Below are 19,083 nucleotides of genomic sequence, written 5' to 3' on the forward strand. Positions count from 1 at the left end.
AGCGCGAGAGGAGCCGAACCTGCCCGACTATACACGAGTGTACTGCGCCGGCATATACCGAGTGCAGTACATTCGTGTATAGTCGGGCAGGCTCGGACGCCGCAGAAGGATGCCGGACCCAACGAAGAGGACACCCGAAGCCGCAGACGGACGCCGGACCCGACGAGGCCGCCGATGGTCGCCGCGCAGGACACCAAAACTGTAAGTACAAAAAATCTTTTCATGCGGAATGCGGGTCCACTTTAGGGGTGCGCGATATACGCCGGAGCGCGCAATACCCCGATAAATACGGTATATAATTATATTAAATTGTCTGAAAAAGAACGGCAATGTTATGTGGTCGTCACGACCACTTCAGAAATCCCCCCCTCCAACTTCTTAAGCCCTGTACACACGATCGGTCCATCCAATGAGAGCGGTCTGATGGACCGTTTTCATCGGTTAACCGATGAAGCTGACTGATGGTCCACCACGTCTACACACCGATCGTGTCAGAACGCGGTGACGTAAATCACAACGACGTGCTGAAAAAAAACGAAGTTCAATGCTTCCAAGCATGCGTCGACTTGATTCTGAGCATGCGTGGATTTTTAACCGATGGACGTGCCTACAAACGATCGTTTTTTTTTCTATCGGTTAGTTATCCATCGGTTAAATTTAAAACAAGATTTCTTTTTTTTTAACCTATGGATAAATAACCGATGGGGCCCACACACGATCGGTTTGGTCCGATGAAAACGGTCCATCAGACCGTTCTCATCGGTTTGACCGATCGCGTGTACACGGCATTACTCCTTCCCCTAAATTTGCTAATGAGAAATAGTAATAATTTAGTCCTATATGCTGAGTGTTTTTGTAATAAAAGTAAGATTCATGTGGATTGCGATACAACATTCAGATGTTTACTGCATCAACCCCCCAGAGCTCCCTCTGACTATTCAGTTGGAAGTTGGAAGCATAATAAAACATTAAGGCATAATTATAGGCAAAAAACATATTTATGTTAGATTTGGATGAGAATGGAAAGGGATTAGAACCTCTCTTAACCCCTTCACGCCTAAGGGTAAAACAAATCTTAATGCCTAAACACAATTTTGCAACTTTGACATGTGTTAGTAAAACCGTACATATCACCACAACTACTTTGTGCATCCAGGTGGATTATACCACATTTTTATCAGGACAAATTGGGCTTTTATTTGGTGGTGGTAAATGGTAATGGATATCTCCTGATTTTATTTATCAAAGGAAAACTGGCCCAAAAATAAAAAATGTTTTTAACCACGTAACAACCAAGGACGTCATATGAGGTCCTCGACTTTGTGCGGTGATATCTGAATGATGGGGCAGCTACAGGCATCATTCAGATATCACCGTCTTCAGCGATTCTGTGCACGATAAGAATGATCAAAGCGGCAGTTACGCTGCTTGATCGTTCTTATAGGCAGCGGGAGGGGACGTCCCCCCCTCCCGCCGCCATCCGGTGCTTCTCCGGGCTCTCCCTTGCCATCGGGGGCCCGGAGAGCGAATCGGCCGGCGCTGGCTGGGAAGCATAGAGATGACTGGTGACCAGATGGTCACCAGTCATCTCTATGACTGTCGGAGGCCCGGGCGCGATGTTATGACATCACGCCCGGTACCCGGGAAGTAAACAAAGCCGCAATCGCGGCTGTCGGCGTGAGACCTGTGAATTTTTTTTTCACAATCTCATGCTTGTAAGCCTGGATGAGAGATGTGGGGTCTTATTGACCCCACATCTCTCCATAAAGAGTACCTGTCACACTGATTCCTATTACAAGGGATGTTTACATTCTTTGTAATAGAAATAAAAGTGATAAAAAATAAAAATAAAAAAAATGTGTAAAAATAAAAAAATTAAGTAAAATAAAAATAAAATGTTTTTTTTTTTTTAAACGCCGCAGAAGCGAACAGGCATGCAAGTCCCGCCCACATATGTAAACGCCGTTCAAACCCCACATGTGAGTTATCGTCGCGTGCGGCAGAGCGTGTGCAACAATTCTAGCACTAGACCTCCTCTGTAACTCGAAAATAGTAACCTGTAAAAAAAATTAAAGCGTCGCCTATGGAGATTTTTAAGTACCAAAGTTTGGCGCCATTCCATGAGTGTGCGCAATTTCAAAGCGTGACATGTTAGGTATCTATTTTTTTTTTCTTTAATTTTCACCAAGTGATCTGGCCAGTAACACACTTCCTATCTGAGGGTGGCTCCACTTTGGATGGAGGAGCAATGGAGACACCATTGAACAGCAGCATTGCCAATCTGGGGAGATGTGTCTTAGAAGCACGATCAAATTTAGATGGACTGACAACTAGACTTTACTTGACAGACAGCTTGGTCTGTTAATCACTTGCCTACCGGGCACTTTTACCCCCTTCCTGCCCAGGCCAATTTTCAGCTTTGAATGACTATTGCATCCATCAGTGCCTCCTCATCAGTACCCTTCAATGCCTACCTGTGCTGTCTCTCTATGCCCATCAGTGCCGCCTATCAGTGCCCATCAGTACTGAATATTAGTGCCTCCTCATCAGTGCCCTTCAATGCCATCTCATCAGGGCCCACCAGTTCCGCCTCATCATTGCTCATCAGTTCCACCTCATCAGTGCTGCCTATCAGTGCTGCATATTAATGCATCCTCGTCAGTGCCCCTCAGTTCCGCCTCATCAGTGCCCCTCAGTTCCGCCTCATCAGTGCCCCTCAGTTCCGCCTCATCAGTGCCCCTCAGTTCAGCCTCATCAGTGCCCCTCAGTTCAGCCTCATCAGTGCCCCTCAGTTGCGCCTCATCAGTGCCCCTCAGTTGCGCCTCATCAGTGCCCCTCAGTTGCGCCTCATCAGTGCCCATCAGAGCAGCCTCATCAGCGCACATCAGCGAAGGAAAAAAATTACTAATTTACAACATTTTCTAACATAAACTTTTTTCTTCTTCTAATTTTCAGTCTTTTTGATTTTTATTTGAAAAATATAAAAAAGCCAGTGGTGACCAAATACCACCAAAAGAAAGCTCTATTTGTCTCAAAACAATTATAGAAATTTTGTTTGGGTACAGCGTTGCATGACTGCAAAATTACCAGTTAAATTGGCGCAATGCTGAATAGCAAAAAATGCCCTGATCATAAAGGTGGTAAAACCTTCCGGTAGTCAAGAGATTAAGCCACCATTGTATAATATTAGATATGATTGGGCCATGTATAAAAGTTAGCTGTAGTCTACCATAGACAGAACACACTAGTACAATTGTAATAGACAATTCCTTTTTTCTTGCCTTTTTTTATTTATTTTTTCAGATAAGTGTTCAATAGAGTGACTGTAAAATACTTTACCAATATGGAGACCAAAATTGGAGTTTTGATGATCCACCATAGGTGGGACTCGATTGTGTCCCAGCACCTGCGTAGAGATAACATGGCAATAAAACCACAAATGTTTTTAAAACAGGTGAAAAAAAAAAATCCAACATGAGTAAAATGAGCCAAACGTTTTGTTCAAGCAATGTCAGCGCAACTCTACAAAAATCTCCCCAGAAAATAAAAAAATCCACGAAGTATATCGAAAAACTATTTTTTTTACACTTTGGATGATATGGTTGAATCTCCTATAACCTTTTTATTACTGACTGTGGGCCAGATCCACAGAAGAATTACGCGGCGTATCTATTGATACGCCGCGTAATTTCAAAGTTCCCGCATCGTATCTTTGTTTTGTATCTACAAAACAAGATACGACTGCATATGGGCTCGATCCGACAGGCCTTGTACAGGCGAGCAGACATGTCCGATGAAAACGGTCCGCGGACCGTTTTCATCGGACATGTCTGCTGGCAGATTTTGGTCTGATGTGTGTACACACCATCAGACCAAATTCCCCGCGGAGAGAATACGCGGTGACGACGCGGTGACGTGGCGGCGATCCAGGAAGTTCAATGCTTCCACGCATGCGTCGAATCACTTTTACGCATCCGCGGGATTTCGGCCCAGCGGACATGTCTGATGAGTCGTACTAACTTTCGGACATGTCCAACGGACAGGCTTCCAGCGGACATGTTTCTTAGCATGCTGGAAACCTGTCCGCTAGCCCAGGAATCCGGTCCGCTAGGCCGTACACACGGTCGGACATGTCCGCGGACCAGTTTCAGCAGACATGTTCTGTCGTGTGTACGAGGCCTTAGGTGAATTTTTCCGGCGGCCGCTAGGTGCCGTTTCCGTCGAATTCCGCATCGAGTATGCAAATTAGCTAGATACGGCGATCCACAAACGTACGTCCAGCCGGCGCATTTTTTGACGTCGTTTGCGTTCGGCTTATTCCGGCGTATAGTTACCCCTGATATCTGAGGCGTACTCAATGTTAAGTATGGCCGTCGTTCTCGCGTCCAATTTTGATATTTTTACGTCGTTTGCGTAAGTCGTTCGCGAATATGGATTTGCGTAGAATGACGTCACCGTCGTAAGCATTGGCTTGTTCCGTCAGTTTAATTTCGAGCATGCGCACTGGGATACCCCCACGGACGGCGCATGCGCCGATAAAAAAAAACGTTGTTTACGTCGGGTCACGACGTATTTACATAAAACACGCCCCCATCACATCCATTTGAATTCCGCGCCCTTACGCCGCCAAAGATACACTACGCCGCGGTAACTTACGGCGAAAATTCTTTGAGGATTTGAAAAAAAAAATTAGTTACGGCGGCGTAGTGTATCTTAGATAGGCTACGCCCGGCGGATATATGCGCCGATGTACGTGGATCTGCCCCCGTATATGTAAAGCGCTGCGTAAATTGACAGCGTTATATAAGTACCTAAATGATAATAATAATATTGGCATCCCAGTCTTAGTCCATAGGGTTAAATATTGAGTAAACATTTAGGGCCAGATCCACAGTGAGAGTACTTTCAAATTTCCTGCGTCGTATCTTTAGTTTGAATCCTCAAACCAAGATACGACGGCATCCGGGTTTGATCCGACAGGCGTACGGCTTCGTACTCCTTCGGATCGTAGATGCAATACTTTGGCGTTCGCTGGGTGGAGTTCGCGTCGTTTTCCGCGTCGGGTATGCAAATTAGCTATTTCCGACGATCCACGAACGTACTCGCAGCCGTCGCATTCTCTTATGTCGTCTCTAGTCGGCTTTTTCCGGCGTATAATTAAAGCTGCTTTTTGTACGGCGTATAGTTAGATTTGCCATGTTAAGTATGGCCGTCGTTCCCGCGTCGAAATTTGAATTTTTTCTTTTTTTTGCGTAAGTCGTCCGTGAATCGGGATGGACGTAAGTCACGTCTAAGTTTAAAAAATGACGTCCTTGCGACGTCATTTCGCGCAATGCACGGCGGGAAATGGAGCATGCGCAGTTCATTCAGCGCGGGGAAGCGCTTCATTTAAATTAAACACGCCCTCTACTCGCCGATTTGAATTCCGCCGCCAGAGATACACTACGCCGCCGTAACTTACGGCGCAAATTCGTTGTGGATTTGAAACAAAGCCAAGTAAGTTACGGTGGCGTAGCGTATCTTAGATATCTTAGATACGCTGCGCCGGTGCCGATCTATGTGGATCTGGCCCTTAGCCTTTACAACCACTTTAGATTTTATCTACAGGCCTACAAAGTGCATTTCAACATGTCTGCAATAAAAGCCAATATGGTTCTAGCAGCGAAAGGGTCAAGACTACCTACTAAGCCCTTCCTGGTCTTGTAGAGGTCAAGTCCTTGATATCATACAATATAAATTAAACGGTCATGATGTATGAAGTAAATTCATCCTTCGCAGACGCTGCAGTCCTGTCTGAATGAATTTGCCTAACGACAAATCAACGTCTTATGACAGCTCTGTTTATACTAGTTAGACATTAGGTGACAACATGGCTGAAATATGGACCATAAAGAGGGTCGCAAAGGTGCATTTTTATAGTTCAGCAGTTTGGCTGATGCAATTTTACAAAGCAGACATTAACATAATCGTGTGTAGGAGAAAAAAAAAGAAACAATAAAACATAATTCTATGAAAACTGCAAAACAAATATATATCTTTAGCACAGCTTTCGGTATAATAAAGAAAAATTTGATACAAAAAGAAAACGGAGTGAAGTGAATAGCTTTCTTACCCCGCATTGTCAAAGTAAATTCTCGCTAGGCTCCATGCTGTGATAAATACAGAGGGCGCACCTACAGATAAAATACATTTTCGCTTGTCAGACTGAAATTCATTTGGAAAATACACTGCTATAGCTATTGATTAAGTGCCAGAGATAATTTGTCGGAGGTCGGGGGGGGTAGTTGCATTGTTCCGGGAATTCTCTATTGATCTGTAAACCTCTTCCATTATGAAACTCATACTTCCTAAGTGCATTCTTATGTTTTTTTAAATAAGGTTTGTGGAATATTTAGGGAATATGTTTGTTGCAAAGAATTCAGGAGTACCATTCACTATAGGAGGAAAGGTTTGTAGACATGTCACCATCACACCTACCTATATGATCAAAAGAAAATGAAATATCGAGTTCAGATATTTCCAGTGATGGGTACTGTTAATGCTATAGCATATAAAGACATTGCGTAGCGCAAACCAATGTACGCTACGCCGACGCAGCACAGAGAGAAAAGCATGGAATTCAGGAAGCCAGTGCTCCCAACGCTGCGTCTGCGTGGCGTAGGTTTTCGAAGGCGCAGGTCGGCGTAGGTGGAAGTGGGCTTGCCCCATGCAAACCCATGCAAATGAGGCGTGACCCCATGCAAATGATGGTTTGAGAGCCAGACAAGTACGTTCAATGAACTGCGCATGCGTCGTGACCAGGGCTCAAGTCCTGCGGGAACGCGTGGGAACGGAGTTCCTGCACTTTTTTCACAGCAGGAACGCAGTTCCCTTTGCAGGACTAGAGCAGCCGAGAGCAGCCAAGCCGCCCGAGCCAATCCTTCACTAAGCGGCGATGCCCAGCTCGAGTCACTGTCAGGGGCAGGAGAACCTTAGTAATCCATTATGTTACCGGCCGCTTCCTGTATATGGATTCATCGGGTAGTGTGCGGGTATTCCGTCACTTCCTCGATGCCGCAATGTCTCCTGAGAGCTTTTGTCATTGTTCCCAGGAGACATTGCGGAGGTCTGCCGCGAGTTGTCGCGGGATTTAGAAAGAACTAGATCAAAAAAAAAAAAACACAGTTCTCGCACTTTTTTCCCCAGAACTTGACCCCTGGTCGTGACAATGCGTCCAGCGTAAATGTGCGCCCACCCTACGCCGGCGTAGGCATGTTACGTCGGCGGGATGAAGCCTGTTTTTAGGCGTATCTTACCGTATTTATTGGGGTATAGCGCGCTCCCGCGTATAGCGCGCACCCCTAAAGTTTCCCCACGAAATTCCTGTGGAAAAAAAGATTTTTTGTACTTACAGTTTTGGTTTTCTTGCGCGGCGTCCATCGGCGGCCTCGTCGGGTCCGGCGTCCGTCTGCGGCTTCGGGTGTCCTCTTCGTCGGGTCCGGCGTCCTTCTGCGGCGTCCTCCCCGCTCATTTCCCGCGCCGAATTTGAATACTGTGCCGGCATATACCGAGCGCAGTACACTCGTGTATAGTCGGGCAGGCTCGGCTACTCTCGCGCTCACGTCCTGTACGTCCAGGACGTGAGCGCGAGAGGAGCCGAGACGGCCCGACTATAAACGAGTGTACTGCGCTCGGTATATGCCGGCGCAGTATTCAAACTCGGCACGGGAAAGCGGGTATCGGCGTATATCGCGCACCCACGATTTTGCCCTGATTTTCAGGGCAAAAAAGTGCGAGGTATTCGCCGATAAATACGGTACTTTGTGGGTCCGGCGCACAGCCGGCACATATTTGCACTTACGTGGCGTATCTTGAGATACGTCGGCGCAAGTGCTTTGTGAATCCGGGCCAATGTCTCCAAGCCTCCACCAGAATTTAGCTATTTCATATACAACGCTACAGGAAGGCCTTTTTTATTTTTTATTCTAGCAACAGAGTTGTTTTAACAGTGTCCTAGAATTCCAAGTGTCATTACACTGTGGCCCAGATTCAGGTAGAATCGCGCAATATTTGCGTGGGCAAAGAGCAAAAATGTTTCTCTGCGCCCACCCAAATATTGCGCTTTGCCCGCGATTCACGGAGCAGTTGCTCCGTAAATTGCGCGGGCGATATGCTAAATAGCCCTGCGTAAGGGCGCCTAATGTAAATGATCCCGCCGGGGGCGGGAATCATTTAAATTAGGCGCGCTCCCGCGCCGAGCGAACAGCGCATGCTCCGTCGGGAAACTTTCCCGACGTGCATTGCGGCAAATGACGTCGCAAGGACGTCATTTGCTTCTAAGTGAACGTGAATGGCGTCCAGCGCCATTCACGGTTCACTTACGTAAACGACGTAAAATTTGAACGTCGCGAGCGGGAAGCGCAGCTATACTTTAGCATTGGTTGCGCCTGCTATTAGCAGGAGCAGCCTTATGCTAAAGTGGCCGTACGGAAACTCCGTACCTTGCGTGCGCAGGGCCCGCGCAACTTTTGTGAATCGGTGGTAGTATGCAATTTGCATACTATACGCCGATCACAATGGCCGCGCCCCCTAGCGTCCAACGCAAGAATGCAGCCTGGGATGTGAAGGCATAAGGAGGCTTATGTCTGTCACATCCTAGGCTGCAGTCGGTGTAACGAGGTTCCTGAATCAGGAGCACTCGTTACACCGGAGCAAGTAAGCCCTTGCGCCGCGCAACCTATGGTTGCGCGTGCGCAAGTGCTTCTTGAATCTGGGCCTGTGGCTTCAGAATGCCAAAGTCTGCAATCTGAAGGTACTGGTAGCTTGTGGTCCTCTGTCAGCAAATGCTTTAATGTACTTTGTCTTTCTTTCCTGTGTATTTATTTTATTTATTGTATTTATTTTATTTTATTTGAATACTTTTTAAAAATATTTTACTCACCCCAGCCAATAAGTATGTACCACCAGAAATACTTTCTCTCTGAGAAGAAGGAGATGACGAGCAGATTGTGGAGGTAAAGGCCTTCAACCAGAAGCCAGAAGAAGTTGGCCATGATGCAGTACTGGAAAAACACCATCGCAGCTTTACATCCAGCCTGGAATAAAAACATAAAGCCGTGTGATATTAAAGGGGTTGTAAATAAAAAATCTTTTTTGCTGAAATGACTGTTTACAGGGTATAGAGACATAGGGGTAGATTCATAAAAACTCAGTAGATACGCCGTCGTAAGTCCGAATCCCCGCCGTTGTATATTTAAGCGTATTCTCAAACTGAGATACGCTTAAATATTGCTAAGATACGACCGGCGTAAGTCTCCTACGCCGTCGTATCTTAACTGCATATTTACGCCGGCCGCTAGGGGCGTGTACGCTGATTTACGCCTAGAATATGTAAATCAGCTAGATACGCCTATTCACGAACCTACGCCCGGCCGTCGCAGTAAAGATACGCCGTTTACGTAAGGGGTTTTCAGGCGTAAAGATAAACCACCAAAAACATGGCGCAGCCAATGTTAAGTATGGACGTCAGAACCGCGTAAAATTTTTCAAATTTTACGTCGTTTGCGTAACTCGTCCGTGAATGGGGCTGGCCGTAATTTACGTTCACGTCGAAAGCATTGACGATTTGCCGACGTCATTTGGAGCATGCGCACTGGAATTCGTCCACGGACGGCGCATGCGCCGTTCGATCGAAACGTCATTTACGTGGGGTCACAGTTAATATACATAAAACACGGCGTAACTTCGGCGGCAAAATCTTTGAAAATACCAAACTAGCCTCTCAAAGTTATGGCGGCGTAGCGTATAGGAGATACGCTACGCCTGCCTAAAGGTACGTGAATCTACCCCATAATAGTTAACTGATTCCTTTTAAAAACGATTAAAAATAGATAAAAATCAATCATATAATGTACCTGTAGTTTCTAGTTTCGTTTTTGCATGTTGTTTCCTGCTTCTCTGCCTTACAGAGCATACAGAGCCACAGAGCAGTGATGGTTTGGAAAACGAAACTAGAAACTAGACACACATAGGTAGATTCAGGTAGAGAAGCCTATAGTTACGGCGGCGTAGCTTAGCGTGTTTAGGCTACGCCGCCGTAAGTTAGCTAGGCTAGTACATGATTCTCAATGTACTTGCCTGCTAATATACGGCGGCGTAGCCTAAAGCGGGCGGGCGTAAGGGTGCCGAATTCAAATGTGTTGGAGGGGGGCGTGTTTTATGGTAATGAGGCTTGACCTCACGTTTTTTACGTTTTTTCTTTAATGCGCATGCGCCGGGCGCCTACATTTCCCAGTGCGCATTGCGGCTAAGTATGCCACACGGGCCTATTGATTTCGACGTGGACGTAAACTACGTAAATCACGATTCGCGGACGACTTACGCAAACGACGTAAAAAATTTAAATCTCGCGGCGGGAACGGCGGCCATACTTTAACATTGTTATTCCACCTAATGGATGGAATAACTTTAGGCCTGCTAATGCCTTATGGAAACGGCGTAAAACAACTGCGGCGGCCGGGCGTACGTTCGTGAATCGGCGTATCAACTAATTTACATATTCTACGCCGACCGCAATGGAAGCGCCACCTAGCGGCCATCCAAAAAATTGCAACCTAAGATAGGACGGCGCAAGCCGTCGTATCTTAGATATGTTTAAGCGTATCTCTGTTTGAGCATACACTTAAACATAAGTTGGCTTAGATTCTGAGTTAGGTCGGCTTATCTACTGATAAGTCGGCCTAACTCTACCTGAATCTACCTAATAGTAATCACACCTCCTTGATTAGTGACCACAGAGAGAAAGCTCCCAGAACTGTGGTTATCAGGAAACAGACAACCAGGAAGTGTGGAGATCAGAGAAGAATTACAGCAACTTGAGAGCAAAAACTAACAATGAGGACATGAAAACAGCACTGCATTAAGGTAAAGGAAGCTATTAAGATAAAAAATAAAAAAATTTCCTTTACAAACCCTTTAACAATCAATAGATGCAAAACTCCACACCAGATGTGTTCAATGTCAGCCCTCTAATCCAGGATCCTCATCTAATTGGGTTCTCTCTTTTTTTTATCCAAAGGAAAGTTTATTGAGTACGACATAAACATACAGAAACAGACTTCGCCTTCAAACAGTTACATAGCATGGCTTACAAATCCACAGAGCCAGTCGGCTTTAATCACATCACCGGAGAAGCTCCCTGAGGCCTCTCCCTGCCCATTAATTCCTACCCCTCTAGTGCCACCCTTAGGGTGACCACGCGTCCCGGATTGCCCGGGACAGTCCCACATTTTTCAGGTCTGTCCCGGGTACCTTTGTGCCAGGACAATACAGTGTCCCGGAATGAAACTGACACAGCCACCCCCCGGGCCAATCTGATGCCCCCAAAAAAGGCCGCCACATCACCGCTTTACTCACTGACAGTACTTGTCCTGGCAGGGAATGCTTGGAGGAGTACAATCCCGCCCCCTTCTTGTGATTGGAGAAATCATAAATCCCGCCTCTTGTGTCCAATCACTGTTCTGTGATTCGTTACAGCACAAGCTGATTTTTGGGAAGGGAGGTGTCCCTGAATGGTAGTTTGGAAATGTGGTCTCCCTAGCCACCCTATGTCACATCGCCCAAATGATGCAGACCAGCATTTAGTACAAGTATACCTAACCAGCATTCAGCCCCAGCAATCTACCCATGACTAGATCCAACCGCAACGAGTCCAGGTACATCCAGCCACGGGCCCCAAAGTTTCTCAAACTTTCGGGGTGCACCCACTGTGCTGATAGACAATTTTCTTCATTCTAAGCATAGACCCTACTGCAGTAACCCATTCCTTAATTGTGGAAGGGTCTTCTGACTTCCAGTGGAGCATAATCATCTTACATGCCAAAAATAGGGTTCTGGCCGGGGGAGGAGAAGGGAGCCCCGCGGTGACGTCACGGGCCGCGGCCTGGACTCCGCGGCTTTGACAGGTATCCTTTCTCCCCTCCCCCGAAAGGTGCCAATTGTGGCACCGGAGGGGGGGCAGAATCAGATGAGCGGAAGTTCCACTTTAGGGAAATTAAACCACTTCCAGCCCAAGGACGTCATATGACGTCCTGGACTTTCAGTGGGGATATCTGAAAGATGGGTGCAGCTACAGGCATCATTCAGATATCCATCTCTTCAGCCGGCGATCCTACGCACCATAAGAACCATCATGGCGGCAGTTCTGCCGCTTGATCTTTCTTAACCACTTAAGCCCCGGACCATTTTGTTGCTAAATGCCCAGGCCAGGTTTTGCGATTCGGCACTGCGTCGCTTTAACAGACAATTGCGCAGTCGTGCAACGTGGCTCCCAAACAAAGTTGGTGTCCTTTTTTCCCCACAAATAGAGCTTTATTTTGGTGGTATTTGATCACCTCTGCAGTTTTTATTTTTTGCGCTATAAACAAAAATAGAGCGACAATTTTGAAAAAAATGCAATATTTTTTACTTTTTGCTATAATAAATATCCCCCAAAAACATATATAACATTTTTTTTTTTCCTCAGTTTAGGCCGATGCGTATTCTTCTACCTATTTTTGGTAAAAAAAAAATCGCAATAAGCGTTTATCGATTGGTTTGCGCAAAATTTATAGCGTTTACAAAATAGGGAATAGTTTTATTGCATTTTTATTAATTATTTTTTTTTTACTACTAATGGCGGCGATCAGCGATTTTTTTCGTGACTGCGACATTATGGCGGACACTTCGGACAATTTTGACACATTTTTGGGACCAAAAAATGCATTTAAATTGCATTGTTTATTGTGAAAATGACAGTTGCAGTTTGGGAGTTAACCACAGGGGGCGCTGTAGGAGTTAGGGTTCACTTAGTGTGTGTTTACAACTGTAGGGGGGTGTGGCTGTAGGTCTGCATCGATCGAGATCACTCGATCGATGCAGCCGCCACAGTGAAGCACAGGGGAAGCCGTGTTTACACACGGCTCTCCCCGTTCTTCAGCTCCAGGGAGCGATCGCGACGGAGCGGCTATAAACGAATAGCCGCGCCGTCGTCCCGGATCGCTCCCCGTGGGAATCTGACCGCCGCATGTCGCGCGGGGGGGGGGTGTCCCGATCGGACCCGCGGAAAGGCAAGGACTGTACCGCCCATATGCCTGTCCATGCCATTCTGTGGACGTACATATACATGCGGCGGTCGGCAAGTGGTTAAAGGGGACGGGAGGGGACCCCCCCTCCCGCCGCCTTTCGGTGCTTCTCCGGGCTCTCCCGTGCCATCGGAGACCCAGAGAAACGATCTGCCGACGCCGGATGGGAGGCATAGAGATGACTGGTGACCAGATGGTCACCAGTCATCTCTATGATCGTCGGCGGCCCGGGCGCAATGTTATGACACCGGGTACTGGAATTTAAACAAAGCCGCAAACGCGGATTTTTTTTCTCCAGATCTCATGCTTTCCAGCCTGGAGGAGAGATGTGGCGTCTGCATTTCTCCATAAAGAGTACCTGTCACAAACCATTCCTATTTCAAGGGATGTTTACATTCCCTGTAATAAGAATAAAAGTGATCATTTTTTTTTTTTTTTTTTAAAGTGTAAAAATAAAATAAATAAAGTAGAAATAAATAAATAATTAAACGCCCCTGTCCCCAGTAGCTCGCGCTCAGAAGCGAACACACACGCAAGTCCCGTCCACATTTGTAAACGCTGTTCAAACCTCACATGTGAGGTATCGCCGCGTGCGTTAGAGCGCCAGCAACAATTCTAGCACTAGACCTCCTCCTCTGTAACTGTAAACTGGTAACCTGTAAAAGCAAGTATTCAGAAAGCAAGATACGCCGGAATTCTGCTAAGATATGACCGACATAAGTCTCTTACGCCGTCGTATCGCCGATTCAGAAACGTACGTGCGCCCGGCGGATTTTTTTACGTCGTTTACGTAAGGCTTTTTCCGGCATAAGGTTACTCCTGCTATATGAGGAGTATCCAATGTTAAGTATGGCCGTCGAGACAGCGTCAAAATTTGCGTCGTTTACATTGTTTGCGTAAGTCGATTGCGAATAGGGCTTTGCGTAAATTACGTTCACGTCGAAAGCATTGACTATTTGCGACGTGATTAGGAGCATGTGCACTGGTATACATTCACGGACGGCGCATGCGCCGTTCGTTAGAGACGTCATTTACGTGGGGTCATGTTTTATTTACATAAAACACGCCCACCTCTTCACAATTTTAATTCGGCGTGCTTACGCCGGCAGATTTACGCTACGCCGCCGTAACTTAGGGCGCAGGTTCTTTGTGAATCCAGCCCCAGCCTCACTAAGTTACGGCGGCGTATCGTATCTGAGATACGCTACGCCCGCACAAACTTACGGCGGGCTATCTGAATCCGGCCCAGTAATTTTAAGATTTCAGTAGCAAGGCGCTGAATATCCTCACAACCTCAATACAATATTTTCTGGGGACATCACCAGTGAACGGGACTGACCTTCTTGTCCATGTCTTGCCCAAACAGCGAATGATTAAAAACACACACGGGAACCTTCCATCTCCACTTAACGCATTACAGCTGTCAGTAGTTTGCCGCCATAGAAATGTTATCGGCTTATTTTAGAAAATAGCTTAGAAAACGTTTTCATAAATTAAATACAGGGTAACCTCCTCGTACAGGGTGAAGTCATTGGAATTAATCAAAGATTTATGGTTCAGAGTTTTCTTCAAATTAATAAATCCCAATTCCAGCCAAAACTTTCTGGGTTAGAACATTTCTCAAGTTATATTGCTGTCCAAAAATCTGTTGTAAAGATTTTCCCCAGTCAAATTACAAGCAAAGAGGTTCTTAAAGGGTTCCCATAAGGCTGTGGTCTCCAAACTGCCAACCAGGGGCCAGATGTGGCCCTTTGCTAGCCTTTATCTGGCCCTTGGAGCACTATAACATCCTATGACACCAACAATGGTCCACAATTCCTGCCACTAACATCGACAATGGGGCACTATCCCTCCCACTGACACCAATGATGGGGCACCATTTCTCCCAATGACACCAACTAACCACTAACACCAGTGACGGGACACTGTTCCTTCCAATGACACTAATGATGGGGCATTGTTTACACCGACACCTTGATATCCTCTACTCCCACTGGCTACAGTCCCCCCCCCCTAAAGTCTGATGGACAGTAAACTGGCCCTTGGTTAGAAAGTTTGGAGACCCCTGCCATACGGGATAGTTTAGTTATAGGTGGATTGTGGGGAGTTGAATCAGCCCCTGGCTTCTTATATGTGTTGGATTCTCCAACCATATAATCTCCCTGGCCATAAGTCTCGATTCTGTTCCTGTCCACCCAGGAGTTTTGGGTGGTCTTTTCCCCTTTTTGAAATGAGAAAGAGAAGAAATTACTGAAGAGTAGTGTTGCTCACGAATTTTCGTATTGCGAATATTCGGCTCGAATATGGCATATTCGAGTATTCGCGATATATTTCGAATTTCGCGGTGAATATTCGCAATTCCGAATATTCGCATTTTTTCAATTTGATTTTTAAAACAGATCACATCCTATCGACGTCTAAAAGCATTGCTGGTATGATTAGAGACCCTGGGCCGAGTAGCTAAGCTGAGGCGATCCTTTTATGTTGCCAAATTGAAAAAAAAAAAATTGCGATTTTTCGCTATTGCGAATGCGAAAATGATTGCGAATTTTCGATAACTGTGGTAGGAGAACTCTGATTGTCTCTGATGCAAAAGGGGGGGGGGGGGGGCTTTGTGTATGTTTCTGTTATGAATATTTGTATGTTTGATATTATTTTTTTTTGTAAGAAGGAAAAAATTGCGCATACCTTAAAAAAAGGGGAGAATACAGCAGCAACTCAAAAATGTTATACAACATAAATTAATACAAGACAGAAAATGGAGTCGCTCTACAAGAATAAAAAATATGTCTAGTGACAAGACATGTGGGCAAATTATAAAATAAGCAAGCGCAAATAACTTGTGAAATACACAGTGAAACAAATATATAAAGAAATATAGTCCCAATAATAGAAAAATAATCTTTCATAAAAATGTCTTTGATATGTGAAGTGAAAAAAAGTCCAAAGCATGCAGCATGAACGTGTTCAATCTTCAAGGTGTTTGATTGACAAACGGCTGTGACAGATGGATAGAGTAAAGAATCACCACCAATGCAAAACACTTTTTATTTTCTATTGTAAAATATCACGAATATTCTGAGCCAATCAGAGTGCTCCTTCTGCATTTGCCGAATATTCGCAATTATTTTGTATTGTAAAATATCAAGAATATTCTGAGCCAATCAGAGTGCTCCTTCTGCATTTGCCGAATATTCGCAATTATTTTGTATTGTAAAATATCAAGAATATTCTGAGCCAATCAGAGTGCTCCTTCCGCATTTGCCGAATATTCGCAATTATTTTGTATTGTAAAATATCACGAATATTCTGAGCCAATCAGAGTGCTCCTACAACATTTTTCGAAATTGCGCAGTAAATATCGCATTCGCATGTTGCGATATTTCGATAAAATATCACGAATATTCTGAGCCAATCAGAGCGCTCCTCCAGCATTTCTCGAAATTGCGCAATAAATATCGCATTCGCATGTTGCGATATTTCGATAAAATATCACGAATATTCTGAGCCAATCAGAGTGCTCCTACCGCAGTTATCAAAAAATCGCAATTATTTTCGCATTCGCAATAGCGAAAAATCGCAATCATTTAATTTGGATAAAATATCACGAATATTCGAATTTAGCGAATATATCTCGAATATTCGAATATATATTCGAGATATATCGCGAAATCGAATATGGCATATTCTGCTCAACACTACTGAAGAGGATAGAAGGACAGAGGACTATGGTTCCAAAAGAGGGACGGTACCTCCAAGTAATGGACAGTTGGCATCTATGGTTTTGGGCATTCCCACCAACTTTTTGATGTACCAGTTTCTCCTTTTACATTCTGCATTATCAGTGGCGGCCCGTCCATTAGGGGTGCCCAGGCGCCGCCCCCTCTCTTATGCCACCCCCCTATATGCATAATGGATAGATTCATGCATAGCATGAATCTATCCATGGCTACCCCCCATTCATGGGTCCGCCCCCTTTTGGGGGAACCGGGCGCATGAATTACAGCGGCAGGGGAATTTTTTGAAGCACCTGATTAGAGCCATTGGATTCAAAATAGGGTGGGCTCGGGTCGCAGAGCATGCGACCTGGAGCCCACCCAGGTGTGTTACAACAGCGAATAAATATTCGCTGTTGAAACATTGATCCTCAATCCGGCCAATCAGAAGCAGGTGTGACACCTGTTTTCCGATTGGCTGAAAAGAGAAGACTCCCAATTGGCCACCGAGGAGGAGGGAGGAAACGGAAGCCGCCTCCGTGGTGAGCAGGAGAACGGGAGGCTGCAGAGCAGGAGAAGCCACCGGGTATAGAAAACAGGAGAACGGGAGGCCCCGGCCGAACAGGGGGAAACCCCCAGTGATGAGGTAAGTGCCACACTAGTATAAAACCAACCCCAACCCCCCAAAAAAATTTTTTTACACCAGACGCCACTATCCATTATATAAAATAAATAAAAAATCCATCAGTGTGCCTCGGAAGACGTCAGTTGTGATGAAACGAGTAGGCCGGAGCCTGCTGTGATGTCATCACATTACCCAAAGTCTGCGGGAAGCCATTTTGTATATTGTGTATTTGTTCGCAGTGTTGGAGTGCAACATGTTCTCTTTATATTTTTTATCATTACAATAATATCTCACAGTGTGTTTGCACCTTCCTCGCTGTGCTATATGTTTATTACTGCACCATTGGCATGGTTATATCCTCTTAGTCCTCTCCATTAAATTATCCGAAATTTGTGCTTAAAGTAGAACTATAGGCAACACTTTTTTTTTTCATTTTTCATTTTGGATAGAGTAAGGGAGGGTTATAGCCCCTGTCAGTTTCTTTTTTACCATCCCTGTCCCATTGCAGAGATTTCCCTTTACTTCCTGCCCCATAGTCAAACAGGAAGTGAGAGGAAATCTTTGCAAATTAAGGGAATTCATTGCCCCCCAGACCCTTAGAACTAGTGTCCCCACTTGAAAATTTCAGGGCAGGTCTTAAAAGGCAAGGGGTGTGGCCTTGACAGAAAGGGGTGGGTCATATTTCAATTAGGGGGTGCACGAGTTTAGTCAGGCCTAGGGCAGCACAAAACCTAAATACACTACTGTGTCACACACTCACTTATGTAGTGGGGGCCCGCGGCCCCGCACCTCCTACCGGTCACGCTCATACTAATCCACTGACAGTGGAGTGAGAGCCAGCCTGTCAGCTCCCATGGGGGATTTCCCCCTCCCTCTCCTCCGAACACTGCAGCATGTGCGAGCTCTGCTGCCCACTCTGCTTCCTCATTGGTAGGGGGTGGGAGCCCATCAGGCCTCCAGCAGCTGCAAAGCATCGTGGGACATGTAGTCCCTACTGCCAGCGGCCCAATAGCAATCCCTGGGGGCAGAAACTCCCCAGCCTGCCCACAGGAGGAGGACGGATGAGAGGCTGCGGGGGGAGCAGACTGTCACTCCATGAGACGAGAGGACAGAGCAGAGATAATGTACGTTTTTTTGGTAAATGTTTTTTTTTTGTTAAAAAGAAAGATCTTACACTATGAAGATTTATCTCTTCCTTCTCATTGTTTCATGCTGGGAGCTGATATTATTAACCACTTAACCCCCGGACCATATTGCTGGTCAAAGACCAGAGCACTTTTTGCGATTCGGCACTGCGTCGCTTTGAACTGACAATTGCGCGGTCGTGCGACGTGGCTCCCAAACAAAAATGGCGTCCTTTTTTCCCCACAAATACAGCTTTCTTTTGGTGCTATTTGATCACATCTGCGGTTTTTCGTTTTTGCGCTATAAACAAAAATAGAGCGACAATTTTAAAAAAATATATATTATTTTTTACTTTTTGCTATAAGAAATATCCCCCCCCCCCCAAAAAAAAAAAAAAAAAAATATATATATATATATATGTATATATATATATATATATATATATATATATATATATAAAAAATCTCAGTTTAGGCCGATTCTTCTACATATTTTTTGTAAAAAAAAATCACAATAA

The 19,083-nt window shown here is 45.4% G+C and overlaps 1 protein-coding gene across 2 annotated transcripts in view; it reads right to left on the bottom strand.

The window, feature by feature from the left end:
• The window catches only part of LOC120939835 (vasoactive intestinal polypeptide receptor-like), a 373,379-nt gene that overhangs the window by 57,071 nt on the left and 297,225 nt on the right, over positions 1–19,083 (bottom strand). For both annotated transcript variants that reach the window (XM_040352223.1, XM_040352222.1), the window contains exons 7-9: positions 8,921–9,074; positions 6,113–6,173; positions 3,340–3,406 (exon numbers count right to left, since the gene is read on the bottom strand). In XM_040352223.1, the coding sequence (XP_040208157.1) occupies positions 3,340–3,406; positions 6,113–6,173; positions 8,921–9,074 (282 nt within the window). The remainder of the gene's footprint in view (positions 1–3,339; positions 3,407–6,112; positions 6,174–8,920; positions 9,075–19,083) is intronic.

This window comes from Rana temporaria, chromosome 5 (assembly GCF_905171775.1).
Source record: "Rana temporaria chromosome 5, aRanTem1.1, whole genome shotgun sequence".
NCBI lineage: Eukaryota > Metazoa > Chordata > Amphibia > Anura > Ranidae > Rana > Rana temporaria.